Source organism: Zonotrichia leucophrys, chromosome 23 (genome assembly GCF_028769735.1).
Source record: "Zonotrichia leucophrys gambelii isolate GWCS_2022_RI chromosome 23, RI_Zleu_2.0, whole genome shotgun sequence".
NCBI classification, from domain to species: Eukaryota; Metazoa; Chordata; class Aves; order Passeriformes; family Passerellidae; genus Zonotrichia; species Zonotrichia leucophrys.
Window position 1 is genome coordinate 1,902,634 of NC_088192.1, and position 27,487 is coordinate 1,930,120.

The 27,487-nt window shown below is 54.3% G+C and overlaps 3 protein-coding genes and 1 long non-coding RNA gene across 6 annotated transcripts; 2 read left to right on the forward strand and 2 right to left on the reverse strand.

Annotated features, from left to right (window-relative positions):
• Positions 1 to 167: 167 nt before the first annotated feature.
• Positions 168 to 1,379, forward strand: LOC135457196 (uncharacterized). Of its 2 annotated transcripts, none has more exons than XR_010442680.1 (2): positions 168 to 927; positions 1,149 to 1,379. It is a non-coding gene; the product is annotated as an uncharacterized LOC135457196 (long non-coding RNA). The 2 variants fall into 2 exon arrangements; XR_010442679.1 differs by having other exon boundaries at positions 1,160 to 1,379.
• Positions 1,380 to 2,486: 1,107 nt separating this feature from the next.
• On the reverse strand, positions 2,487 to 6,795 carry TMEM234 (transmembrane protein 234). The gene is made up of 5 exons (XM_064731610.1): positions 6,777 to 6,795; positions 4,440 to 4,591; positions 3,581 to 3,647; positions 3,364 to 3,456; positions 2,487 to 2,745 (listed from the first exon to the last, which is right to left on the reverse strand). Exons 1-5 carry the CDS (start codon positions 6,787 to 6,789, stop codon positions 2,684 to 2,686), a joined length of 387 nt encoding a protein of 128 aa, XP_064587680.1. The 5' UTR covers positions 6,790 to 6,795; the 3' UTR covers positions 2,487 to 2,683.
• On the forward strand, positions 6,780 to 16,594 carry EIF3I (eukaryotic translation initiation factor 3 subunit I). Its single transcript, XM_064731609.1, has 11 exons — positions 6,780 to 6,915; positions 7,127 to 7,219; positions 7,305 to 7,392; positions 7,859 to 7,924; positions 9,820 to 9,969; positions 11,305 to 11,432; positions 13,629 to 13,739; positions 14,005 to 14,094; positions 14,474 to 14,547; positions 14,633 to 14,725; positions 16,264 to 16,594. Exons 1-11 carry the CDS (start codon positions 6,913 to 6,915, stop codon positions 16,343 to 16,345), a joined length of 978 nt encoding a protein of 325 aa, XP_064587679.1. The 5' UTR covers positions 6,780 to 6,912; the 3' UTR covers positions 16,346 to 16,594.
• Positions 16,595 to 18,024: 1,430 nt separating this feature from the next.
• LOC135457178 (myotubularin-related protein 9-like) lies at positions 18,025 to 27,346 on the reverse strand. 2 transcript variants are annotated; one of them, XM_064731578.1, is made up of 11 exons: positions 27,077 to 27,346; positions 26,416 to 26,606; positions 25,163 to 25,271; positions 24,867 to 24,992; positions 24,609 to 24,782; positions 22,822 to 23,057; positions 21,430 to 21,591; positions 21,211 to 21,352; positions 19,532 to 19,752; positions 19,258 to 19,409; positions 18,025 to 18,297 (listed from the first exon to the last, which is right to left on the reverse strand). In XM_064731578.1, exons 2-11 carry the CDS (start codon positions 26,595 to 26,597, stop codon positions 18,152 to 18,154), a joined length of 1,650 nt encoding a protein of 549 aa, XP_064587648.1. In that variant the 5' UTR covers positions 26,598 to 26,606; positions 27,077 to 27,346; the 3' UTR covers positions 18,025 to 18,151. The 2 variants fall into 2 exon arrangements, with proteins under 2 accessions (XP_064587648.1, XP_064587647.1); XM_064731577.1 differs by lacking the exon at positions 27,077 to 27,346 and having other exon boundaries at positions 26,195 to 26,482.
• Between the last annotated feature and the right edge of the window lie 141 nt (positions 27,347 to 27,487).

Consider the following 27,487-nt stretch of genomic DNA (forward strand, 5'->3'; position numbering starts at 1 on the left):
TCCCTTCCCTTCCCTTCCCTTCCCTTCCCTTCCCTTCCCTTCCCTTCCCTTCCCTTCCCTTCCCTTCCCTTCCCTTCCCTTCCCTTCCTTCCCTTCCCTTCCCTTCCCTTCCCTTCCCTTCTCCCCTTCCCTTCCCTTCTCCCTTCCCTTCCCTTCCCTTCCCTTCCCAAACCTTCCCTTCCCAAACCTTCCCTTCCCAAACCTTCCCTTCCCTTCCCTTCCCTTCCCTTCCCTTCCCTTCCCTTCCCTGGGATCCTGCTGGCTGATCCAGGTGGGACATGAAGGTTGGAGGTGTTTTGGGTGGAGCTGGAGCTGCAGGAAGGAGCTTTTCCCACAGAACCGAGGGGATTCCATGTGGGAATTGGGGTTTGGGGTGGCTCTGCACTGTCCTGGGTGTCCCAGGGGGTTTTTGGGAGTGCAGAGTGGGGAGGGAGGGCAATCCCCTGATCCTTGGGGTGAGGCTCATTCTGCCTCTGGGAATTCTCTCCTGGACAAAGGAGCTGCTGCTTTGGGAATTCCTTCAGCTCAGGGACGTCCCAGGTCCCTCAGAAAGGGACATCCAGGGACGTCCCAGTCCCTCAGAAAGGGACATCCAGGGACATCCCAGGTCCCTCACAAAGGGACATCCCAGAGAAATCCCAGGGGTCATCCCAGGTCCCTGAGAAAGGGACATCCAGGGAACATCCAGGGACATCCCAGGTCCCTCACAAAGGGACATCCAGGGACATCCCAGTCCCTCACAAAGGGACATCCAGGGACATCCCAGATCCCTCAGAAAGGGACATCCAGGGGACATCCCAGATCCCTCAGAAAGGGACATCCAGGGACATCCCAGGTCCCTCACAAAGGGACATCCCAGAGAAATCCCAGGGGTCATCCCAGGTCCCTGAGAAAGGGACATCCAGGGAACATCCAGGGACATCCCAAGTCCCTCACAAAGGACATCCCAGGTCCCTCAGAAAAGGACAAAAGGACATCCAGGGACATCTCAGATCCCTCAGAAAGGGACATCCATGGACATCCCAGGGACATCCCAGTCCCTCAGAAAGGGACATCTCAGATCCCTCAGAAAGGGACATCCATGGACATCCCAGTCCCTCACAAAAGGACATCCAGGGACATCCCAGGTTCCCCAGGGAACATCCCAGAGAAATCCCAGGTCCCTCACAAAGGGACATCCAGGGACATCCCAGGGGACATCTCAGATCCCTCACAAAGGGACATCCAGGGACATCCCAGGTTCCCCAAGGACTTTCCCCCACACTGGTGCTGTGCTCCCCTGTCCCAACCCCACAGCAGATGTGGATCTTTCTGCTGTGGAATTCTGGAATTCTTTTTATTTTTTGAGAATAAAAAAAAAATCTTTTCCTGATGCTGAAGCTGTTCCTGCCTGGCTCGCTGGCATCTCCATGGCTGAGGGAGGGGTGGCCAGGACAGGACAGGAGCTTTGGGACTTCCCAGACTGTGACAGGGAGGTGACAGCACCTGGACATGAGGTGGGACATGAGGTGCTGAGCCAGAAATCCTGGATCAGATCCTGGGGGATAAATCCTGCAGGATCAGAGAGCCCTGAGGATGCACAGGAGGGTTTGGGGTGCTCAGGAGGGTTTGGGATTGATTGTCAGAAGGGTTTGGGGTGGGCAGAAGGGTTTGGGATTGATTGTCAGAAGGGTTTGGGGTGGCTGGAAGGGTTTGGGATTGATTGTCAGAAGGGTTTGGGGTGGTTGGAAGGGTTTGGTTTGGGATCGTCAGAAGGATTTGGGCTCAGTGAGGGGCTGGTTGGAAGGGTTTAGAGTGGCTGGAAGGATTTGGGCTCAGTGAGGGGCTGGTTGAAGGTTTTAGGGGTGCTCAGAAGGTTTAGGGGTGCTCAGAAGGGTTTGGGATTGTCAGAAGGGTTTGGGCTCAGTGAGAGGCTGCTTGGAAGGGTTTAGGGTGGCTGGAAGGGTTTGGGCTCAGTGAGGGGCTGGTTGGAAGGGTTTAGAGGTGGTCAGAAGGTTCTGTGGTGGTCAGGAGGGTTTGGGATTCTCAAAAGGGTTTGGGATTCTCAGAAGGGTTTGGGATTGATTGTCAGAAGGATTTGGGGTGGCTGGAAGGGTTTGGTTTGGGATTGTCAGAAGGGTTTGGGCTCAGTGAGGGGCTGGTTGGAAGGGTTTAGAGGTGGTCAGAAGGTTCTGTGGTGGTCAGGAGGGTTTGGGATTCTCAGAAGGGTTTGGGATTGATTGTCAGAAGGGTTTGGGGTGGCTGGAAGGGTTTGGGATTCATTGTCAGAAGGGTTTGGGGTGGTTGGAAGGGTTTGGGATTCATTGCCAGAAGGATTTGGGGTGGCTGGAAGGGTTTGGGATTGATTGTCAGAAGGATTTGGGGTGGCTGGAAGGGTTTGGTTTGGGCTTGGCAAAGGGGTTTGGGCTCAGTGAGGGGCTGGTTGAAGGTTTTAGGGGTGCTCAGAAGGGTTTGGGCTAATCAAAAACTCCATCAGTGCCAGGAGGTCACACTGGATAATTTATTAACCCTTTCTTACCCCCTTTCAGTGCTGTCCAAGCCAGTTTGAGGCACCCAAATCCCCTGAAGGCACAGAGTGGCTGCTGTCCCTGCAGTGGGGAGTGCAGTCCATGGGATTTGTTTGGGATCCATCCCAAAACACCTTCCCAGGCCCGGGAGGAGCCCTGGGTGAGCCTCTGCTGCCTCAGGCCCCAGCCAGGCACAGCGACAGCCCCAGCATGGTGAGCAGCATTCCTGCCACAGCCCCTGGGGAGGAACAAATCCAGGATCAGCAAACGGGGACAAACCGGGAATCTGCCCCAAACAACCACCTCCAGCTCCTGCAGTTTGAAATTCCCCAATTTCCTGCTTTTTCCTGAGCACCTGAGCAAGGCACGTTGACTTTTGGGCCACTCCTTTTCCATCATGGGCATTTTACTGAGGGAAATTTAAATCCTTTTAGCTTTAAACAGGCAATTCTGGCTTTAAATTCACCAGTCCTGCCCAAAAATCTATTTCAATTCCCTTTCCCTTTTCAATGGGATAAAAAATCCCATTGAAATGGGAATTTTCCATTCTCATTTCAATTCCCTGCAGCCAAAGCTGCTCTGACCCAGTTCAAGCCTTGTGGGGTGTTTGGTGTCTTCAGATTAGATTGTAAATTAAATTATACATTAAAATCAAATCTCCCACATGAAAAACCAAATCTCCCACATTATAAATTAAATCCCCCATGTTATAAATTAAATGATACATTAAAAATGAAATCCCTCACATTAAAAATCAAATCCCCCACATTAAAAATCAAATTCCCACATTACAAATCAAGTAATCCCAATGCAATAAAAGCTGATTTCTTGAGGAAATGCTGGAAGTGGGACTCACTTTTCCCCCCAATGTCCTCTCCCAGGATTTTCCCAGTCACCAAGGTCACAACCAAAGCCAGGGAGTTGCAGAGTGGCACTGCCAGCGACAGGTCTGAAATGCAAGATCCAAGTGGAGAAATTTGATTTATTTGGCATTATTCCAAGGGATCTTCTTGCTGTTTGGCTGAGCCACAAAATCCCATCAAAGCACCCCAAAAAAAGCAGCAGGGTCTGACCTGTGGAGGCCAAGGTGAGGTAGAAGAGCAGAGATCCAGCCTGGTTGAGCAGGAAGGGCACCAGGTACTGCAGGAGAACACAGAGCTTCAGGCAATTGTGGATATTGGGGTTCAGCAAGGATACCAAGCTTTCAGCAAAGTTCACTTTGTCTCTTGGTGTCCTGGTTCTTGTCACTGTTGTTTTATGATTCAGATACAAAAATTCCACAAATACATTGAATTAACAGAGCTATTTTACATTATTATCTGAGTTAATTCCACAAATGAAATATTTAACAGCACATAGTTTGTACTTTAATAGCATGAGAAGTTCTAAGCTATATTTATCACATTATTGATATAAACTACACGGTGCATGCAAAATCTGATATATTATATTATATTATATTATATTATATTATATTATATTATATTATATATAATACTATTACATTAATTATATAATAATATTATATAAATACATATTATTATAAAAAATTAAATTATTAATATTATTTAAATATCATTAATATATTATTTAATATTAATAATATATAATATAATATATAATATATATAATATATAATTATATATATATAATTCATATATAAACTATATATAATACAATATATTATATATAATATATATAATGCATATAATATATATTATATTACATTATTTTATTATATTATAGTATAGTATAGTATATTATATTATATTTATTATATTTATTATACCAAAAAGCAGTTCAAAGGGATTACAAGCTGCACTATATCAGGATCCTTGTGATTACCAATAACTTGCAGAAGCCAACACACCAATGACAAAGAAGCCATTAATGATATTTATCATTTATAATTAATGCCAGGCGGGCTCTCACCTGCCAGTTGAGGCTGAGGAACCGCAGCTCCGCCAGCAGCTGCCGCAGGCGGCCCCGGCCCCGCTGCTCCTCCATGCCCGCGGCTGCCGCCCTCAGGAACGGCCCGGTGCCGCCCCAGAGCGCGGCCACCAGCGCCAGGGCCAGCGCCTGCCCTGCGGGGAACGGCGGGGTCAGAGCCGGGAGCCAGCCCGGCCTCAGCCCCGGGAACGGCGGGGTCAGAGCCGGGAGCCAGCCCGGGCCCGGGAACAGCGGGGTCAGAGCCGGGAGCCAGCCCGGCCTCAACCCCGGGAACAGCGGGATCGGAGCCGGGAGCCAGCCCGGCCTCAGCCCCGGAACGCGGGTCAGAGCCAGCCGGCCCAGCCTCAGGAACGCGGGGTCAGAGCCGTGGAACCAGCCCGGCCTCAGCCCCGGGAACGGCGGGGTCAGAGCCGGGAGCCAGCCCGGCCCCGGGAACAGCGGGGTCAGAGCCGTGGAGCCAGCCCGGCCTCAGGAACGCGGGGTCAGAGCCAGCCCCGGCCTCAGGAACGGCGGGGTCAGAGCCAGCCCGCCCGGCCTCAGGAACGGCGGGTCAGGAGCCAGCCGCCCAGGCCCCGGGAACGGCGGGGTCAGAGCCGGGAGCCAGCCCGGGCCCGGGAACGGCGGGGTCAGAGCCGTGGAGCCGGCCCGGCCTCAGCCCCAGGAACACCGGGATCGGAGCCAGCCCGGCCTCAGCCCCGGGAACAGCGGTTAGATCGGAGCCAGCCCGGCCTCAGCCCCGGGAACAGCGGGGTCAGAGCCATGGAGGCAGCCCGGCCTCGGCCCTGGGAACAGCGGGATCGGAGCCAGCCCGGCCCCGGGAACAGCGGGGTCGAGCCAGCCGCGCCCCGGGAACGGCGGGGTCAGGCACCCGGCCTCAGCCCGGAAACACCGGGACGGACCGGAGCCAGCCCGGCCCCGGGAACAGCGGGATCAGAGCCGGGAGCCAGCCCGGCCTCAGCCCCGGGAACAGCGGGGTCGACCGGGAGCAGCCCGGCCTCATCCCGGGAACACGCGTCAGAGCCGGGAGCCAGCCCGGCCTCAGCCCGGAACAGCGGATCGGAGCGCGGAGCAGCCCGCCCCCGGAACGGTGGGTCAGAGCCGTGGAGCAGCCCGCCTCGGCCCGGACGGCGGTCAGAGCCACCGCTTCAGGAACGGCGGCGAGCGGGACCACCCGGCCCCGGAACACGGGGTCAGAGCCGGAAGCCAGCCGCCTCAGCCGGAATAGCGGGATCGGCCAGCCCGCCCACCGGACGGCGGGGTCAGAGCAGCGCCCGAACGCGGGATCGAGCCAGCCGCCTCACCCCGGGACAGCGGGTCAGAGCCAGGAGGCAGCCCGCCCATTCCGAACGGCGGGTCAGAGCCGGAGCCAGCCGCCCGCCCCGGAACACGGATCGGCCACCGGCCTCAGCCGGGAACGGCGGGTCAGAGCCGGAGCCAGCCGCTCACCGGGAAAGCGGGGTCAGAGCCAGCCCGGCCCGGGACAGCGGGTCAGAGCAGCCCGCCTCACCCCGAACACCGGGATCGGAGCCGGCCCGCCGGACAGCGGATCGAGCCGTGGAAACAGCCCGGCCTCACCTGGAACAGCGGGTCAGCGGAGCCAGCCCGGCCGGAACAGCGGATCGAGCCATGGAGGCAGCCCGGCCTCAGTCCCCTCGATGCCTTCAGTTTTAGGTTTTATATTTTCCATGCTCTGCAGTGCCTTAGTGTGTGAACTTAATATAAAGTGTTTTAGCAAGTTCTCCTCACAGCTCAGTCCCACAGAACAATCCTTTTCCTCTCCTCAGTCCCACAGAACAATGAATTTCCAGCCTCAGTCCCCAAAAGTGCAAACAGCAGGGAATGGAGGGGAGCAAACTGGGAGGGTGGGACTGCATCACCCGGAGCTGGAACTGGACACTGAACCCCATATGGAAATGGACCAAAACTCATAAAAGTGTGAAAACTCGTGACTTGGGGTCTATCTTGGGTGTAGCCACAGCCGGGCCCTTGTGGATCAATTAAAGGTCTTTTAACAAATCCCTACTTTATTCTTTAACTCTGTCCAGCCTCTGTTCCAGAGAGCCTCTCCAGGCATCACCCTCAGCACCGGGCAGTGCCCGAGGCCCGGCCGGATGAGCCCGGAGCAGCCCGGGCCGGTGCCAGCTGTCCCTGCCCGCGGGACCGGCTGATCCCCAAATTCCTTCCCCATTCCACGCTCCCGTCCTGTCACCATAGCCCGACTCCCCCTCCCCAACCTCCCCGCACTCCCTCAGCCCTCCCAGCCACGCTTTCCCCCTTCCCATCCAAACCCTCCCCGCGCCGCCATCACTCCCTCCTCACCCGCGGTCGCCATGGCAACGCCGCCACGCTTCCTGCTTCCCGGAAGTACCTGTGTTGCCATTGACACAGTGACGTATTTCCGGCGCGCCGCCGCCATCCCGGAAGTGCCGCCCCGTGAGGCCTCAGCGTGGCCGCCATGGTGAGAGCGGGATGGCCGCGGGCTCGGGGGCCGCGAGTTTCGGTGCCACCGATGATTCACCGGCTCTACACCCCCGGTCCGAGGCTCCTGGGCGCGGGGGGGCGGCTTGGCCGACCCCCCGCGTCCCAGGAGCCTCGGACCGGGGGGCCGCGCTCCCCCCCCCCCACCCTCCCATCATCACCCTCATTAATTATTTAATAATTAATTACAGAAGCCCATCCTGCTGCAAGGCCATGAGCGCTCCATCACTCAGATCAAATACAACCGCGAGGGAGACCTGCTGTTCACCGTGGCCAAGGATCCCGTGAGTGCTCCCCACCACCGCTAATTACCCGTCCATTAATTAATCCTTAATTTTAATTAATTTTTTTCCCCCCTCTTCCTCGCAGATTGTCAATGTTTGGTATTCGGTGAACGGCGAGAGGTTGGGGACCTACAATGGGCACACGGGAGCTGTGTGGTGTGTGGATGCTGACTGTATCCTTTGATCCCAAAACCGGTTTTATTTCATATTTTAGAGGCTGAATCATCCTCGGTGCTTCCTCCCGGCTGCTTCTCATCTTCCTCTCCAAGAGCAGCGTTTAAATTCTTCTTTTTAAACTGAATCCATTCCTTCTGCTGCCTCTTGTTTGGGTGTTTTCCCATTTGGGACAACATCCTAATTAATATCTGGATTTGTTGTGCCTTTTGGATATTTGGGAAGGTTTTCCACAGGCAGCAGAGATAAAAGGGTGGGAAATTTATTTAAATGCAAGAAATGGAGCTTTTTCTTTTCATTTTCATGGGGAAAAGATGGGATTTTGCCATGGGAACACTTGGGCTCTGTGTTGCCTTCCCTGGGGCAGATTTTGCCCTGAAAAATATCAATTTTTGGGTTCAGAATTGTTCTGTGAGTGCCCTGGCAGGGGGATTTGGGGCTGATTTTCCCTTAATGGAGGCTCAGGGGACACCAGGCATGTCCTGACCGGCTCTGCAGACAACAGCTGCCGCCTGTGGGACTGTGAGACAGGTGAGGGCACCCCAGATTCCCTTTGGGGACATCCCTGGGCCTGGGGGACACTGCTGGGACTGACACAGAGCAGACACCTGGAACTGAATCCATTCCCAAATTGCTTTCCAGAGCATTCCATGTTCTGTTCCATGCTGCTTTTAATGAGGGAATAATTTCCCAGCTCCCTGAAAATTCCTTTTCCCTTTTTAAAATTTGAGGCTGGAATTGCCACAGAGCAGAAACATGGAGCTGAATCCATTCGTAAATTTTCTTCCCACCTAAAGCATTTCAGGATTCCATTCCATGTTATTTTTAATGAGGAAATCCCTTCCCAGCTCCCTGAAAATTCCTCTTCCCCTCCTCTTGTTAAAATCTGAGATTCCCCTGAGCGAGGCTGGAATTGTCACAACGCAGAGATGTGGAGCTGAATCCATTCCTAAATTCACTTCCAAATCATTCCAGGATTTTATTCCATGCTCTCCCAGTTTGTTTTTAATGAGGAAATCACTTCCCAGCTCCCTGAAATTTCCTCTTCCCCTCCCCTTTTTAAAATTGAGGTTCCCCTGAGTGAGCCCTGAATTGTCACAGAGCAGGGACCTGGAACTGAATCCATTCCTAAATTCCCACCCAGATCATTCCAGGTTCCATTCCAGGGTTCCATTCTATTCCAGCACCTTCTCCGCTGAGGATGGGTGTTTTGAAGGATGGAATCACTTCCCAGCTCCCTGAAAATTCCTCTTTCCCTCCTCTGTTAAAATCTGAGGTTGCCCCAATCAAGGCTGGAATTGTCACAACGCAGAGATGTGGAACTGAATCCACTCCTAAATTCCCACCCAGAACATTCCAGATTCCATTCCAGGGTTCCATTCTATTCCAGCACCTTCTCCCATTGAGGATGGGTATTTTTAATGAGGGAATCCCTTCCCAGCTCCTTGAAAATTCTTTTTTCCCCTCCTCTGTTTAAATCTGAGGCTCCCCAAGCAAGGCTGGAAGTGACACCTCAGCACAGGGTGTGGAACTGAATCCATTCCTAAATTCACTTCCAAATCATTCCAGGATTTTATTCCATGATCTCCCAGGCTGTTTTTAATGAGGAAATCACTTCCCAGCTCCCTGAAATTTCCTCTTCCCCTCCCCTTTTTAAAATTTGAGGTTCCCCTGAGTGAGCCCTGAATTGTCACAGAGCAGGGACCTGGAACTGAATCCATTCCTAAATTCCCACCCAGATCATTCCAGATTCCTTTCCAGGGTTCCATTCTATTCCAGCACCTTCTCCCACTGAGGATGGGTGTTTTTAATGAGAGAATAATTTCCCAGCTCCCTGAAATCCCTCTTCCCCATCTCTGTTAAAATCTGAGGCTCCCCAAGCAAGGCTGGAAGTGACACCTCAGCACAGGGTGTGGAACTGAATCCATTCCTAAATTCCCACCCAGAGGATTCCAGGTTCCATTCCAGGCTTCCATTCTATTCCAGCACCTTCTCCCACTGAGGATGGGTATTTTTGAAGGATGGAATCACTTCCCAGCTCCCTGAAGACTCATTTTCCCCATCTCTGTTAAAATCTAAGGCTCTCCTGAGTGAGGCTGGAATTGACACAGAGCAGGGATCTGTGACTGAATCCATTCCTAGATTCCCACCCAGAACATTTCAGGGTTCTATTCCATGATATTTTTAATGAGGAAGACATTTTCCAGCTCCCTGAAAATCCCTCTTCCCCATCTCTGTTAAAATCTGAGGCTCCCCAAGCAAGGCTGGAAGTGACACCTCAGCACAGGGTGTGGAACTGAATCCATTCCTAAATTCACTTCCAAATAATTCCAGGATTTTATTCCATGATCTCCCAGGCTGTTTTGAATTTTGAATTCCCTTCCCAGCTCCCTGTAAACCCCTTTTTTCCCTGCTCTGCCCCCCAGGGAAGCAGCTGGCCCTGGTGAAGACCAGCTCAGCCGTGAGGACGTGCGGCTTTGACTTTGGAGGGAACATCATCATGTTCTCCACGGACAAGCAGATGGGCTACCAGTGCTTTGTCAGCTTCTTCGACCTCAGGGACCCCAGCCAGATCGGTGAGGGGCCAGGGCAGCCCCCTCTGGGGTCCCACTGGGCTTTTGGGGTTAAATCTCATGGGCAGGGATTCCTTCCCCTAGCCCGAGTTGCTCTAACCTGGAACATTTTCAGGGATGGAGCAGAGGGGATGATTCCCTAAAAAAATCTCTTTTGGATGGGTGGGAGTGGTTGTGGGGTGATCACATCAGCAAGGACACAATTCCTTCATTCCCTCTTCCTGTGGGATTCCAAAATGCTGCCCCTGAGCCCCCTGGAAATCTGAGCTCCATAAATTAAAATCCACCCTTGAAATGCTGGAAAAGCATTTTATTCTGCTCCCCCTTCCCCATGGGATTCCAAAATGCTGCCCTGGAAATCTGAGCTCCACAAATAAAAATCCACCCTTGAAATGCTGGAAAATCCCAAATCCAACTGAGCAGGGATTCCTTTCCCTGTCCCAAGTTTTTCTAACCTGGAACATTTTCAGGGATGGAGCAGAGGGGATGATTCCCTAAAAAAATCTCTTTTGGGTGGGTGGGAGTGGTTGTGGGGTGATCACATCAGCAAGGACACAATTCCTTCATCCCCTTCTTTATGGAATTCAGAATTCCTTATGGAATTCAAAATGAATGGAATTCAAATTTTCATCCCTGGAAATCTGAGCTCCACAAATTAAAATCCTCCCTTGAAATGCTGGAAAATCCCAAATCCAACTGAGCAGGGATTCCTTTCCCTGTCCCAAGTTGCTCTAACCTGGAATATTTTCAGGGATGGAGCAGAGGGGAAGATTCCCTAAAAAATCTCTTTTGGGTGGGTGGGAGTGGTTGTGGGGTGATCACATCAACAAGGACACAATTCCTTCATCCTTTCTTTATGGGATTCCGAAATGCTGTCCCTGGAAATCTGAGCTCCACAAATAAAAATCCACCTGGAAAATCCCAAATCCAGCTGGGCAGGGGACATAAAAGGATAAATCTTAATTTTGTAGGGGATTATAAAGCTCCCAAACGAGCCCCTCTTACTCAGGAGCATCAGGAACAGGGAAATGCCAATTTGTGGGAATGCTGCAGCAGGGAGTTCCTGCACTTGAAAATTGAATTTCCCTAGAAAATTCTTTGTTGGGAGTGCTTGGGGGCGATTTTTTTCCCTAAAAAAATCTCTTTGCTGGCAGGGGAGTGATCACATCAACAAGGACACAATTCCTTCATCCTTTCTTTATGGGATTCCGAACTGCTGCCCTTGCAAATCTGAGCTCCACAAATAAAAATCCACCTGGAAAATCCCAAATCCAGGCTGAGCAAGGGGCACAAAGGGCTCAGAGGTGCCCCTGGGTGCTGATTTCTCCTTTCCCCCAGAGAACAACGAGCCCTACATGAAGATTCCCTGCAGTGACTCCAAGATCACCAGCGCCGTGTGGGGCCCGCTCGGGGAGTTCATCATTGCTGGCCATGAGAACGGGGAGCTCAACCAGTTCAGTGCCAAGGTAGGGCCTGGGGCAGCCTGGGCAGCATTCCTGGGGGGATCAGGGCTGGGATGTGGGATTTGGGGGGCTCCAAACAGCAGCTCCAGCGAGGATCATTGAGATATGGGGGTGCTCTGAGCGAGGCTGGAGTTGGCACAGAGCGGGGCGTGGAACGGAATCTGTTCCTAAATTCCCTTCCAGCCCAGAGCATTCCAGGATTTTATTCCATTATCTCTTCTATTCCAAGTTGTTTTTAATGAGGGAATCACTTCCTAGCTCCCTGGAAATTCCTTTCCCCCTCCCCTTTTTAAAATCTGAGGCTCCCCTGAGTGAAGCTGGAAGTGACCCAGAGCAGGGACGTGGAACTGAATCCATTCCTAAATTCCCTCCCACCCAAAGCATTCCAGGATTTTATTCCATGATCTCCCAAGTTGTTTTTAATGAGGGAATCACTTCCCAGCTCCATGAAAATTCCTCTTCCCCTCCCCTGTTAAAATCTGAGGCTGCTCCAAGTGAGACTGGAAGTGATGCAGAGCAGAGACATGGAACTGAATCCATTCCTAAATTCCCTCCCAGTTTATTTCTGTTCTGGGGTTCAATCCTTGTTCTCCCAGGATTTTATTCCATTATCTCCCAAGTTATTTTTAATGAGGAGAACATTTCCCAGCTCCCTGGAAATTCCTCTTCCCCTCCTTTGTTAAAATCTGAGGCTCCCCCAAACAAGGCTGGGAGTGATGCAGAGCAGGGACATGGAACTGAATCCTTTCCTAAATTCCCTCCCCACCCAAAGCATTCCAGGATTTTATTCCATGATCTCCCAAGTTGTTTTTAATGAGGAAAACATTTCCCAGCTCCCTGGAAATTCCTGTTCCCCTCCCCTTTAAAATCTGAGGCTGCTCCAAGCAAGGCTGGGAGTGATGCAGAGCAGGGACATGGAACTGAATCCACTCCTAAATTCCCTCCCAGTTTATTTCTGTTCTGGGGGTTCTGTTCCTTGTTCTCCCAGGATTTTATTCCATTATCTCCCAAGTTATTTTTAATGAGGAAAACATTTCCCAGCTCCCTGGAAATTCCTGTTCCCCCCCTTTTTAAAATCTGAGGCTCCCCTGAGTGAAGCTGGAAGTGACCCAGAGCAGGGACATGGAACTGAATCCATTCTTAAATTCCCTTCCTACCCAAAGCATTGCAGGATCCCATTCCATGTTCTTCCAGGTTGTTTTTAATGAGGGAATCACTTCCCAGCTCCATGAAAATTCCCCTCCCCTGTTAAAATCTGAGGCTCCCCCAAGCGAGGCTGGGAGTGATGCAGAGCAGGGACATGGAACTGAATCCTTTCCTAAATTCCCTCCCAGTGCATTTCTGATCTGGGGGTTCAATCCTTGTTCTCCCAGGATTTTATTCCATTATCTCCCAAGTTATTTTTAATGAGGAAAACATTTCCCAGCTCCCTGAAAATTCCTCTTCCCCTCCCCTGTTAAAATCTGAGGCTCCCCCAAGCAAGGCTGGGAGTGACACCTCAGCACAGGGTGTGGAACTGAATCCATTCCTAAATTCCCTCCCCACCCAAAGCATTCCAGGATTTTATTCCATGATCTCCCAGGTTGTTTTTAATGAGGAAAACATTTCCCAGCTCCCTGAAAATTCTTCTTCCCCTTTCTTGTTAAAATCTGAGGCTCCTCCAAGTGAGACTGGAATTGTCACAGAGCAGGGACATGGAACTGAATCCATTCCTAAATTCCCACCCTGATCATTCCAGGTTCCATTCCAGGCTGTTTTTAATGAGGGAATCACTTCCAGGATTCCATTCCATGTTGTTTTTAATGAGGGAATCCCTTCCCAGCTCCCTGAGAACTCCTTTTCCCCTCCTTTGGTAAAATCTGAGGCTCCCCCAAGCAAGGCTGGGAGTGACACCTCAGCACAGGGTGTGGAACTGAATCCATTCCTAAATTCCCACCCAAAGCATTCCAGGATTTTATTCCATGTTTTCCCAAGTTGTTTTTAATGAGGGAATCACTTCCCAGCTCCATGAAAATTCCTCTTCCCCTGCTCTGTTAAAATCTGAGGCTCCTCTGAGCGAGACTGGAATTGACACAGAGCAGGGACATGGAACTGAATCCATTCCTAAATTCCCACCCAGAACATTCCAGGATTTTATTCCATGTTATTTTTAATGAGGGAATCCCTTCCCACCTCCTGAAAACTCCTTTTCCCCTCCAGTCAGGGGAGCAGCTCTCCAATATCAAGGAGCACACCAAGCAAATCAACGACATCCAGACCTCCAGGGACATGACCATGTTCATCACTGCTTCCAAGGATAACACAGCCAAGGTGAGCTTTGCCTGCCAGGATCTCTCCTCACAGGGATTTTATTCCCTTGGGAATGTTCAGTGAGAAAGGCAATGATCAGCCAAGCATTGAAAATAAAATATTTTGGTATTTCCATAGAACATTTGCAGTTTAGATTCTGGACAGTGGAAGATTTCCCTTTCTGGAGGGGAATATTTTTGGGATTTGAGCTTGCAGAGGGAACATCCATGCAGGTGAGGCCCAGCAGCTGGAGATAATGAATTAATTTATCATTTTTCCCTCATAGCTCTTTGACTGCACATCCCTGGAGCACCTGAAGACGTTCAGGACGGAGCGGCCGGTGAACTCTGCTGCTCTTTCCCCCATCTTTGACCACGTAAGGATCAGCTCCCTGAGGCTCTCACTGATCCTGGCACTCCTGCAGCGTGGCTGCTCCCATCCAGCCCAAAACCAACACTCTGCAATAAACCTGGGGGATTTTTGCTGGGAACAAAGTTTGGTGTGGTCAGGGAGGTGGGAATTCCTCAGGGGGTTGGAGGCTGATGGTGGATTTGTGGGCTTTGTGGGATTATTGGGAAGTGCTGGAGGCTGTCACCACCTCTGGAGGTGTCCAGGGAACCTCTGCACCTGGCACTCACTGCTCTAAACTGGTTTCAAGGTGGGGATCAAAGCTGGAGGTTTTTCCCAACCCCAAATCGCAGAGGGAAGCACTGAAGGGCTCTGTTTGTGATTTCTCTGGTTTCTGTCCCCTGCAGGTGGTGCTGGGAGGAGGGCAGGAGGCCATGGATGTGACCACAACCTCCACCAGGATTGGCAAATTCGAGGCCAGGTTGGTCCTTTTTTTGTTGTTTTTGAGGATTCTGTGCTTTGCTCCCTGTTGGGTTTTGTGACAATCTCAATCTTCCTCCTGCCAGGTTCTTCCACTTGGCTTTTGAGGAGGAGTTTGGCAGAGTCAAGGGGCACTTTGGGCCCATCAACAGCGTGGCCTTCCACCCTGATGGCAAGAGGTGAGAGCCTTGCAGTGTCCCCAGTGCTCCCAGTCCCACTTTTGAACTGGGATATGACCAAACTCAGGCTGGGAGTGGAAGCAGCCCCTGAATTCTCCCATTCCCAGCCCAGGCAGTCACTCACACCCTGCTCCACATCCCTGATTCTTTTTCCCACTTTGTGATTCCTGTATCAGTTTCAGGAGTGGGTGAGGAGGCCAAACTTCCTATTTGTGCTGCCAGCAGCATCCCTGGCTCTGCCATCCCTGACTCTGCCACCCCTGACTCTGCCACCCCTGACTCTGCCACCCCTGACTCTGCCACCCCTGACTCTGCCACCCCTGACCCTGCCATCCCTGACTTTGCCACCCCTGGCTCTGCCACCCCTGACTCTGCCACCCCTGACTCTGCCATTCCTCTCTGCAGCTACAGCTCAGTGTCCCCAGTCCACCCAGTTCCAGTGTCCCCAGTTCCACTTTTGAACTGGGATATCACCAGACTCAGGTGATTTCTGTGCTAGGAGTGGAAGCAGCCCCTGAATTCTCCCATTCCCAGCCCAGGCAGTCACTCACACCCTGCTCCACGTCCCTGATTGTTTTTTCCCACTTTGTGATTCCTGTATCAGTTTCAGGAGTGGGTGAGGAGGCCAAACTTCCTATTTGTGCTGCCAGCAGCATTTCTGACCCTGCCATCCCTGGCTCTGCCACCCCTGACTCTGCCACCCCTGACTCTGCCATCCCTGACCCTGCCACCCCTGGCTCTGCCACCCCTGACTCTGCCACCCCTGGCTCTGCCACCCCTGGCTCTGCCATCCCTGGCTCTGCCACCCCTGGCTCTGCCATCCCTGACTCTGCCACCCCTGACTCTGCCACCCCTGGCTCTGCCATCCCTGGCTCTGCCACCCCTGGCTCTGCCACCCTGGCTCTGCCACCCTGGCTCTGCCACCCCTGGCTCTGCCATCCCTGACTCTGCCACCCCTGGCTCTGCCACCCCTGGCTCTGCCATCCCTGGCTCTGCCACCCCTGACTCTGCCACCCTGGCTCTGCCACCCCTGGCCCTGCCATCCCTGGCTCTGCCACCCCTGACTCTGCCACCCCTGACTCTGCCATCCCTGACCCTGCCACCCCTGGCTCTGCCACCCCTGACTCTGCCACCCCTGGCTCTGCCACCCCTGACTCTGCCACCCCTGGCTCTGCCACCCCTGACTCTGCCACCCCTGGCTCTGCCACCCCTGGCTCTGCCATTCCTGATTTTGCCATTCCTCCCTGCAGCTACAGCTCAGTGTCCCCAGTGTCCCCAGTCCCACTTTTGAACTGGGATATCACCAGACTCAGGGGATTTCTGTGCTAGGAGTGGAACCAGCCCCTGAATTCTCCCATTCCCAGCCCAGGCAGTCACTCACACCCTGCCCCTCACCCTGCCCCACATTCCTGATTATTTTTCCCACTTTGTGATTCCTGTATCAGTTTCAGGAGTGGGTGGGGAGGCCAAACTTCCTATTTGTGCTGCCAGCAGCATCCCTGACCCTGCCATTGCTGATTTTCCCTTTCCTCCTGCAGTTACAGCAGTGGGGGGGAGGATGGCTACGTCCGCATCCACTACTTCGACCCCCAGTACTTCGAGTTCGAGTTTGAAGCCTGAAGGAGAATTTCCCTCTCCTCTCCTCTTCTTTTCCCTTCTCCAAGCCCTTGCCCAAGGCTGCAGGAAGGGCCTGAAGTTGTTTTTGGGGGTTTGGGAGGTTGGGGAAGTGGGAACTCTCCAGTGGTTTTTACTGGGACAAGAGTGAGGGGAACTGGGGTTGGCTGCCTGCCCTGCTGGGCATATTTATAAACCAGGGGGAGGGGAAAAAAAGAGGAAATAAATAGAAATCTTTTCTAAACACAAGGAAAAGCACCTCTGTGGGGTTTTTTTTAGGTTGATTTTTCCTTATTTGAATCCAAATTAACCCAAGGACTTTGTTTTGCCAGCTCTGTTGTCATTTGTTCCACACCCATGGAGCAGTGCTGCTCCTCCTGGGACCTCTGCCCATCCATGAACTCCTTCCCAGCGAGGCTCCACAGCCTCAGCCCTGCCCTCAAGTGTGAAAAAGCTGCAAATTCAGCAGCCAGGAATTGTTTTGCACACGCCTGGCCCCGCTGCTGTGTTTGCTGGGCTGACCCTGAGCCAGCTCCTCTCATGGAACAGATATTGCAGATATTTCCTTTTCCTGCCCTGTGCAGATCCTCACCCTCACACCCTCCTGGCTCTTTTTATTTTTTTTCCTTTTTCCTTCCTCAAAACTGGGCTCAAGGGCAGAATTCCCAGGCTGGCTCTGGGCCCAGAGCTGCTGGCACGACAGAGGCTGCAGCCTTGGGGATTTTAGGGGTGGTGGTGGTTTTGTGTGTCCTGTTGGGGTTTTTTTTGTGATCTTTTGGGGGTTTTTTTTGTGTGATTGTTGGGTTTTTCTCTATGATCTGCTGGGGTTTTTTGGTGTGATCTTTTGGGGTTTTTTTGGTGTGATCTATTGGAGGTTTTCCTGTATGATGTGCTGGGGTTTTTGGTGTGATTTGCTGGGGTTTTTGGTGTGATCTCTTGGGGTTTTTTGTGATCTGTTGGGGTTGTTTTGGTGTGATTTGCTGAGGGTTTTTTGGTGGGATATGCTGGGGTTTTTGATGTGATTGTTGGATTTTTTGTGTGTGATCTGCTGGGGTTTTTCTGTATGATCTGTTGGGTTTTTTGGTGTGATTGTTGGGTTTTTCTGTATGATCTGTTGGGTTTTTTGGTGTGATTGTTGGGTTTTTTCTCTGTGATCTGTTGGGGTTTTTGATGTGATTGTTGGATTTTTTTGTGTGTGATCTGTTGGGGTTTTTTTGGTAGGATCTGCTGGGGTTTTGGTGTGATTGTTGGGTTTTTTCTCTGTGATCTGTTGGGGTTTTTCTGTGTGATCTGTTGGGTTTTTTGGTGTGATTGTTGGGTTTTTTTGTGTGTGATCTGCTGGGGTTTTTCTGTATGATCTGTTGGGTTTTTTGGTGTGATTGTTGGGTTTTTTTGTGTGTGATCTGCTGGGGTTTTTCTGTATGATCTGTTGGGTTTTTTGGTGTGATTGTTGGGTTTTTTTGTGTGTGATCTGCTGGGGTTTTTCTGTATGATCTGTTGGGGTTTTTTGTGTGTGATTGTTGGGTTTTTTCTCTGTGATCTGTTGGGGTTTTTCTGTGTGATCTGTTGGGTTTTTTGGTGTGATTGTTGGGTTTTTTCTCTGTGATCTGCTGCTCTTCAGCCCCAGAGCCATCCACAGGCCCTGCTGCAATCCCAGTGGGAAGGAGCAGCTTCCTTATGGAAGAGCAGGACACAGGCCAAGGCTGGGAGAGAAATTTACTGAAACGAGCTCAGGGTGGGCAGCTCAAGGCTGGGACAGCTCTGCCCACGGGCTCTGTGTCCTGCACAGCCCTTCCATGGCACCATCCAGTGTCACCTTGTCCCAAATTTCCCATTTTCTGTCCCAGCTGGGGGCTCAGCCAGGGGCTGGCTCTGCCTTTTTTCCTGCACCAACCTCTGGATCTGCCCCCAGGCCTCCTCCAGGTGCTGGGAGGGACGGATCCAGCGCAGGAAAAAACCTGGGAGGGGGAAAGAGCTGGGGGTGAGCTCAGCCCTGTCAGAGAGGGAAAAACACAGAACTGAGGGACAAAACCTGGGAGGGAGAAAGGGCTGGGAGTGAGCTCAGCCCTGTCAGAGAGGGAAAAACACAGAACTGAAGGTGAAAACCTGGGAGGGAGAAAGGGCTGGGAGTGAGCTGAGCCCTGTCAGAGAGGGAAAAACACAGAACTGAAGGTGAAAACCTGGGAGGGAGAAAGGGCTGGGAGTGAGCTGAGCCCTATCAGAGAGGGAAAGGCAGAACTGAAGGAAGAAACCTGGGAGAGAGAAAGGGCTCAGCTCACCCCCAGCTCTATCAGAGAGGGAAAAATAGCACCAAAGGACAAAACCTGGCAGGGAGAAAGAGCTGGGGGTGAGCTCAGCCCTGTCAGAGAGGGAAAGGCAAAACTGAAGGAAGAAACCTGGGAGAGAGAAAGAACTGGAGGTGAGCTGAGCCCTATCAGAGAGGGAAAAATAGCACTAAAGGAAAAAACCCGTCAGGGAGAAAGCTGGGGGTGAGCTCAGCTCTGTTAGAGAGGGAAAAACACAGAACTGAAGGAAGAAACCTGGGAGAGAGAAAGGGCTCAGCTCACCCCCAGCTCTATCAGAGAGGGAAAAATAGCACCAAAGGACAAAACCTGGCAGGGAGAAAGAGCTGGGAGTGAGCTCAGCTCTGTTAGAGAGGGAAAAACAGCACAGGACAAAACCTGGCAGGGAGAAAGAGCTGGGGGTGAGCTCAGCTCTGTCAGAGAGGGAAAGGCAAAACTGAAGGAAGAAACCTGGGAGAGAGAAAGAACTGGAGGTGAGCTGAGCCCTATCAGAGAGGGAAAAATAGCACCAAAGGAAAAAACCTGGCAGGGAGAAAGGGCTGGGGGTGAGCTCAGCCCTGTCAGAGAGGGAAAGGCAGAACAACCGAGGGTGGATTTTGGGAGGATCCCACTCACCCTGCCACAGCTGGATGCTCTGGGGCTCCACGGAGGGCCAGATCACCAAGGGGTTGTGTGAGTACAGAGGGTTCAGGTACTTGTGCTTCTCCTCGGGCTGCTCCAGCCATGCCCACAGCGAGTGCGTGCTTTCCTTCACCTTACACAGGCTCCTGTGGGGGCACGGGTGGGGATACATCGCAGTCCCCAGCGGGGTTTGGTGTCCCCTGAGCTGTGACAGGAGGGGTTTGGTGTCCCCTGAGCTGTGACAGGAGGGGTTTGTCCCCACACCCACCTCTCCTTCTCGTTATTGCACAGGAAGGTGCCGTAGGCCGAGGCGTAGGCGTTGTCAAAGAGGGTGAGCAGCAGCTTCTCCCCAAATTCCAGTGACAGGGGGAACTGCCGGCTCAGCTGCCACACGCAGTCGAGGAAGAGGAGGAAAACTGGAGCTTCCTGCTTGCCCCGGGCGTGGGAGGAGGCGGAGCGGGCGCAGCGCAGCTGGAAGGGGTGCCCGGCCTGTGGGACCGCCATGGTGACCCAGAGTGAGGCACCCGGCCTGTGGGACCGCCATGGTGACCCCGAGTGAGGCACCTGGTCTGTGGGACCGCCATGGTGACCCAGGGTGAGGCACCCGGCCTGTGGGACCGCCATGGTGACCCTGAGTGAGGCACCCGGCCTGTGGGTGTGGGATCACCATGGTGACCCAGAGTGAGGCACCCGGCCTGTGGGTGTGGGATCACCATGGTGACCCAGAGTGAGGCACCCGGCCTGTGGGACCGCCATGGTGACCCCGAGTGAGGCACCCGGCCTGTGGGACCGCCATGGTGACCCAGCCTGTGGGACCGCCATGGTGACCCAGGGTGAGGCACCCGGCCTGTGGGACCGCCATGGTGACCTGGGGTCAGGCACCCGGCCTGTGGGACCGCCATGGTGACCCAGCCTGTGGGACTGCCATGGTGACCCAGAGTGAGGCACCCGGCCTGTGGGACCACCATGGTGACCCAGAGTGAGGCACCCGGCCTGTGGGACCGCCATGGTGACCCAGAGTGAGGCACCCGGCCTGTGGGACCGCCATGGTGACCCAGAGTGAGGCACCCGGTCTGTGGGACCGCCATGGTGACCCAGAGTGAGGCACCCGGCCTGTGGGACCGCCATGGTGACCCAGAGTGAGGCACCCGGCCTGTGGGACCCCCATGGTGAGGCCAGGCTGGGCCCCCCACCTGGGGCAGACCCCATGGATCTGACCAGAGCTCCATGGAGGATTGAGATTTAACAGTAGGAGCTGCTGAGTCAGGGTGAGACAGCAAAATAAGCTCCTGTCTCCCACCCCCCACCCCTTAGCCTTATCTTTGTAACCTCATAGGCCACTATCCCTAACCCTTACTATTTTACAAGTTTGGATCCCCCTATACCCTATAAAAAGGGGCTGTCTTAGCCCATTCCACAGCAGAAGAGCTGTCACTGGAACCCCTCACAGACCCCCCAAGAAACCATTGCTGTGGAACCACCAGGACCTCTCCTTCTCCTCTCTCACATTTGCCTTCCCTCAGCCAAAGGAACCCTAGCGAGCAAGCAAAGAGGTGGGATCCTGGGAGAGCTGAGAATCACTAAAGAGCTGAGATCCTGGGAGAGCTGAGAATCACTAAAGAGCTGAAATCCTGGGAGAGCTGAGAATCACCAAAGAGCTGAGATCCTGGGAGAGCTGAGAATCACCAAAGAGCTGAGATCCTGGGAGAGCTGAGGATCACTAAAGAGCTGAGATCCTGGGAGAGCTGAGAATCACCAAAGAGCTGAGATCCTGGGAGAGCTGAGAATCACTAAAGAGCTGAAATCACCGAGCTTGCTAAGGGTAGCCTGCAGTGGCTGTGAGGGCACTCTGTCTCCCTGAGGGACTGAGATCCCAGACCTGCATCGTTCAATAGTAAGGCCAAGCTCCAGGCTTTGTTGTACCCACCGTGCTCAGAAATGCCTCACCTGGATCCATTCCCGCTCCAGCAGCCCCTGGAAGCCCTGCAGGGTGCGGCAGGCGGGGTCCAGGATGAGCTGGGCCAGCGCTGTCACCAGCAGCGTGGTGTCCGTCCCCTCAGCGCCGTGCACCAGCACCGTGCAGCCCTCTCTGTGGGGCCAGACGGGGTTTGGGGTCACACTGAGGGTTTGAAAAGGGACAAGGTGGGCGAGGTGCAGCCCCCTCACCTGTCCAGGCACTGGGCAGCCAGGCAGGCCGTGCTCAGGGCGGCCTTGACGTGGCTGAGCCAGCGGCTGCTGTCCAGGCGGCACAGCCAGCGCTCCATGGTCACAGCGGGGTCAGCGCACAGCTCCACCAGCCTGGAGAAACTGTCCTGCAGCACACGGCCCCTGGGGACACGGGGACACTGTCACACACGGGGGACACTGTCACACACAGGGGACACTGTCACACACGGGGGTCACTGTCACACAGCGGGGACACTGTCACACAGCGGGGACACTGTCACACACAGGGGACACTGTCACACACGGGGACACTGTCACACAGTGGGGACACTGTCACACACGGGGGTCACTGTCACACACAGGGGTCACTGTCACACACGGGGGTCACTGTCACACACGGGGACACTGTCACACATGGGGGACACTGTCACACACGGGGGACACTGTCACACATGGGGGACACTGTCACACACAGGGGACACTGTCACACACGGGGGTCACTGTCACACACAGGGGACACTGTCACACAGTGGGGACACTGTCGCACACAGGGGTCACTGTCACACACAGGGGTCACTGCACAGCTCCACCAGCCTGGAGAAACTGTCCTGCAATGGGTGGCCTCTGAGGGACACAGGGGACACGGTGGCACTGTCACACAGGGGACAGTGTCCCAGGATGAAGGAGGAATTGAGAATCTGACCCCGTGTTCTCAGAAGGCTGATTTATTGTTGTATTGTGTATTTTGTATTTATATTTTATAGTATATTATTTTTACAGTTTATTTTATATTACATTATATTACATATTTTACATTACATTTTTATTTAATATTATATTTTACATGTTATATTTTATTTTATATTTTATATTATAGTTTGTTATATTTTACGTTATATATTATATTAGGTATTACATTATGATCGATATTATGTATTATATTTTGTATTATAGATTATAATGTATCATATGTATTATTGTATTACATAATATTGTATTATACAATATTATATAATACAATGATATTTATATTTTATATCTATATTATATATAGATATTTTATATTCCTATTATATAGCTAGAAGATAGTTATATATTTATAAAATATAGCATTATATTATATTATATTATATTATATTATATTATATTATATTATATTATATTATATTATATATTATATGAATGCTATACTAAACTATCCTAAAGAATAGAGAAAGGATACTTACAGAAGGCTTATCAAGAATGATAACAGAACCTGGCGACTCCTCAGAGCCTCCACACATCTGGCCGTGACGGACCATGAATTTAAAACCATCCCCAAGCTGGCTAAACCATCCCCAGCCCCTATCCCAGAGAAGGGAATTTCCAGAATTGTGGCAGCGCCGCCCTCACCTGTCCAGGGCGCGGTGCAGCCGCCTCCAGCCGGGGTACGCGGATTTGTGCTCGGTGCCGCCGCCGCTGATCCGCGCCTGCTTGGCCGCCTGCGCCGAGCGCGTGTCCAGGACAAAGCCGCGCCCGGCCCCGGCCCCGGCCCCGGCCCCGGCCAGGATCGCCCCCAGCAGCTGCTCGTCCTCTCGGCTGCGCCGCCGGTTCGGGCCCGTCAGCGGCTGGCTGCTGCGGAGCAGGGCCTGGGGACACGGACACGGCGGGGATGGGGGAGAGAGGGACCAGGGGAGCCTCAGAGAGCCTGAAGGGGCTCCAGGAGAGCTGGGGAGGGATTTGGGATAAGGGACTGGGGGATGGCACAGCTGGGAATGTCCAGCCTGGAGGAGAGAGGGCTCCAGGAGAGCTGGAGAAATAAGGGAATAATGGATTGCACATCTGGGAATATCCAGGCTGGTGGAGAGAGGGCTTCAGAGTGACCTTAGAGAGCCTGAAGGGGCTCCAGAAGGGCTGGAGAGGGATTTGGGATAAGGGACTGGGGGACGGGACACAGGGAATGTCCAGGCTGGAGGAGAGAGAGCTCCAGGGTGACCTCAGAGAGCCTAAAGGGGCTCCAGGAGGGCTGGAGAGGGATTTGGGATAAGGGATTGGGGGATGGCACAGCTGGGAATGTCCAGCCTGGAGAGGAGAGGGCTCCAGGAGAGCTGGAGATGGATTTGGGATAAGGGATTGCACATCTGGGAATATCCAGGCTGGAGGAGAGAGAGCTCCAGGGTGACCTTAGAGAGCCTGAAGGGGCTCCAGAAGGGCTGGGGAGGGATTTGGGATAAGGGACTGGGGGACAGGACACAGGGAATGTCCACCTGGAGGAGAGTGGTCTCCAGGAGAGCTGGAGAAGGATTTGGGATAAGGGATTGCACAGCTGGGAATATCTAAGCTGGAGGAGAGAGAGCTCCAGGGTGACCTCAGAGAGCCTGAAGGGGTTCCAGGAGAGCTGGAGAGGGATTTGGGATAAGGGATTTGGGATAAGGGACTGGGGGATGGCACAGCTGGGTGTGGAATGTCCAGGGCTCAGTGAGGATGAGAGGGCTCCAGGAGAGCTGGAGAAATAAGGGAATAATGGATTGCACATCTGGGAATATCCAGGCTGGTGGAGAGAGAGCTCCAGGGTGACCTTAGAGAGCCTAAAGGGTTTCCAGGCGGGCTGGAGAGGGATTTGGGATAAGGGATTGGATGGCACAGTGGAATGTCATGTGGAAGAGAGGTCAGGAGACTGGGGATGGGATAGGATTGCACACTGGGAATATCCAGGCTGGAGGAGAGGAGCTCAGGGTGACTAAAGCCTGAGGGTCCAGAGAGCTGGAGAGGATATGGGAAAGGATTAAGGATTGCACACTGGAATGTCCAGCTGGGAGAAGAGGGCTCGAGGTGACCTTAGAGAGCCTGAAGGGGTTCCAGGAGGGCTGGAGAGGGATTTGGGATAAAGGATTAGGGAACAGGACACAGGGAATGGTTTCCCACTGGCAGATGGCAAGGATGGATGGGATGTTGAGAAAGAATTCTTCCCTTGGAGGGGCTGAAATGGCTTCCCCAGAGAATCTGAGGCTGCCCCTGGATCCCTGGCAGTGCCCAAGGCCAGGCTGGAACACCCTGGGACAGCAGAGGCGTCCCTGCCATGGCAGGGCTGGCACTGGATGAGCTTTAAATCCCTTCCCACCCAATTCTGGAGCCCTCTGCCGATGGAATCCCCTTCCTGAGGGGTAGGAGGGGCCGGCAGAGGGGCAGCCCGGACTCACGGTGCCGTTTTTGGGGTGGAAGTAGCTGAGGACGGGGAAGCGCCCGCCCTGGCGGAACCGCGCCGCCCTGGCCACGGTGTCATCGGGCACGGCCGCGGGCACCATCACGGCGGGCGGGTACGAGGGGCAGGCGCTGAAATCGCCGTTCACGGTGCTCAGCCGCCACCGGCTCGTCTGGGGGACAGGCGACAGCAGCGACATCAGCGACAGAGCCAGCAGGGCCCGGGGAAGGCGGCGGGTCCGCCCGGGCGCGCTCACCTGCGATGCCACCCGCTGGAAGTGGCACTCGGGGACACGCAGGTGCCAACCCTGCTGGAGCTGCAGGCTCGGCGGGCGGTAGAAGAACGGGTACAGCATCATCACCGAGTCCACCGAGGAGAGAGCCTGCTCGGGGACACCGGGGCTGCTCGGGGACACCGGGGCTGGCACTGTCCCCGTGTGCCAGCTCCATGTGCCAGCCCCGTGTGTCAGCGCAGTGTTTACCCAGTTAATGCCGAACCCAGAGCAAACACAGCAGCGCTTTTCGCACCCTTTTTTGCCCGGCTGGGTCTCACCTCGATGGAGCTGGCGATGTTCAGACACTGCTCCATGCCCGGGATCTCCAGCTGCAGCACCTGCAGGTCCTTGCAGCGCAGCGTGATGGTGCCCGAGGAGCCGCAGACCCTGCGGGAGGGGTCAGGGCTGGCTTGGGGACAGTCAGGGCTGGCTTGGGGACAGCCAGGGCTGGCTTGGGGACAGTCAGGGTTGGTTTGGGGACAGTCAGAGCTGGTTTGGGGACAGCCAGGGATGGTTGGGGACAGCCAGGGCTGGCTTGAGGACAGTCAGAGCTGGCTTGAGGACAGTCAGGGATGATTGGGGACAGCCAGAGATGGCTTGGGGACAGTCAGAGCTGGTTTGGGGACAGCCAGGGATGACTGGGGACAATCAGGGATGGTTTGGGGACAATCAGGGCTGATTTGGGACAGCCAGGGCTGGCTTGGGGACAGTCAGGGATGATTGGGGACAGCCAGGGCTGGCTTGGGGACAGTCAGGGCTGGCTTGGGGACAGTCAGAGCTGGTTTGGGGACAGCCAGGGATGATTGGGGACAGTCAGGGATGGCTTGGGGACAGTCAGGGATGGTTGGGGACAGCCAGGGCTGGCTTGGGGACAGCCAGGGATGATTGGGGACAGCCAGGAATGGTTTGGGGACAGTCAGGGATGGCTTGGGGACAGCCAGGGATGGTTTGGGGACAGCCAGGGATGGCCTGGGCACAGTCAGGGCTGGCCTGGGGACAGTCAGGGCTGGTTTGGGGACAATCAGGGATGATTGGGGACATTCAGAGTTGGCTGGGGGACAGTCAGAGATGGCTTGGGGACAGTCAGGGATGGCTGGGGGACAGTCAGAGCTGGCTTGGGGACAGTCAGGGATGATTGGCAACAATCAGGGAAGGTTTGGGGACAGCCAGGGCTGATTTGGGACAGTCAGGGCTGGCTTGGGGACACACAGCGACAGCACCGAGCCGCCCGAGGGCCGTGCCGGATTTGGGACTCTCATCTGCCACCGCAGCCGGGACAGGGCGAGGTGACCAAGCCAAAAAAGCCAAACCTGGTGTCCTGCAGGGAGCCGCCACTCCGGGGGTGCTGGTACCAGCCTAAATTCTGCACTCTGAGGAGGAGGAGGAGGAGGAGGAGGAGGAGGAGAGGAGGAGGCAATGCCCGCTCTGCCTCCCCCAGGAGGAAGAGGAAGGGCGCGGTGCCCGTGGGTGCCCAAAGGGAGAGAGGGTGGCACGGTGACAAGGACAGGGACAGCCTTGGGGACATGCCCACCTTTTCTCCACGGCGTCCACGTTGCGGATGAGCAGCCAGAGCTCCAGCTCGCCGCGGGGGCACGACGAGAGCAGCAGGTGGTGGCTGGTGATGCACAGCGTGCCCCGCACCGCGGGCAGCCCCTGTCGCGACAGCAGCACGTCCTCCACTGTCGCCGTCTTGATCAGCTCCGAGAACTCCATGGGCGCCGCCTGGGCCCGGCCGGGGAGGGAGGAAAGGGAAAAGAAAAAAAATTGAAAAAAAAAAAAAAAAAAAAAAAAAAAAAAAAAAGAAAAAAAAAGGGGAAATCCTGCGGCTCTGGGCCCGCCTGGAAACCCCTGCCCTGCGCGACACGCGGCGCGCTGTCCCCTCTCCGTGGTGGCACTGTCACCTCCAGAGCGCGGCAGTGCCATATGGCGCTGGGGAAACTGAGGCACGGCGGGCTGAGCTGGAGGGGATTTTGGGGAGGATTTTTGGGATTTTAGGGAGCGGCTCCCGCTCCTTCCCCGCCCCGCTGGGCTGGACCCGTTACTGACCCCGACACCACCGGGCTGGCAGGGTCCCCACGGGCTCTGCTGTCCCCAAAGCCACCCCCGGGGCTGGGGACGGGGCTGGAGACGAGGAAGAGGAGGAGGAGGAGGGTGGGTGGCGGTGCTGCTGCCCCGGGCACCCCTGTGCTTACCTGCTCGGGCTGGGTGGCAGGTGGGGACCTGGGGGTGACAAACAGGGACAAACCGGGACCTGGGGGGACAAGCCGGGACAAGCAGGGACTTCGGGGGACAAGCAGGGAGGGACCTGGGGGTACAAGCCAGGACCTGGGGCGACAAGCCAGGACCTGGGGGGACAAGCAGGGTGCGGGCAGGGGACCTCAGAGTGCCAACAGGGACCTGCCGCCCATAAGGAGAGGTTTTTTTGGGGCAGAAAAGGGAATTTTAGGGGATTTGGGGGGACAAGGAAGAGCTCGGAATGCAGGGAGGGGACCCCGGGGTGGCAGCGGGGGAGCTCGGGGTGCTCGGGAGGGGGTTTGGGGGTGCGGAGGGGCAGTTGGGGCACTCGGGCTGGGACGGGGGGTGGCGATGTCCCCGCACGGCCC

Excerpts from the sequence above, each read along its gene's own strand:
- TMEM234 (XM_064731610.1), bottom strand. Across the intron at positions 3,648-4,439 it reads TCCTCAGCCTCAACTGGCAG|TACCTGGTGCCCTTCCTGCT; the intron begins GTGAGAGCCCGC and ends GTTCTCCTGCAG. Across the intron at positions 2,746-3,363 it reads AGAGGACATTGGGGGGAAAA|GGGCTGTGGCAGGAATGCTG; the intron begins GTGAGTCCCACT and ends GTTCCTCCCCAG.
- LOC135457178 (XM_064731577.1), bottom strand. The coding sequence starts at position 26,409 with ATGTCCCCAAGGCTGTCCCTGTCCTTGTCACCGTGCCACCCTCTCTCC. Across the intron at positions 24,783-24,866 it reads TCCAGCGGGTGGCATCGCAG|ACGAGCCGGTGGCGGCTGAG; the intron begins GTGAGCGCGCCC and ends CCTGTCCCCCAG. Across the intron at positions 19,410-19,531 it reads TGCAATAACGAGAAGGAGAG|GAGCCTGTGTAAGGTGAAGG; the intron begins GTGGGTGTGGGG and ends GTGCCCCCACAG.
- EIF3I (XM_064731609.1), top strand. Across the intron at positions 7,925-9,819 it reads CCTGTGGGACTGTGAGACAG|GGAAGCAGCTGGCCCTGGTG; the intron begins GTGAGGGCACCC and ends TCTGCCCCCCAG. Across the intron at positions 14,726-16,263 it reads TTCCACCCTGATGGCAAGAG|TTACAGCAGTGGGGGGGAGG; the intron begins GTGAGAGCCTTG and ends TTCCTCCTGCAG.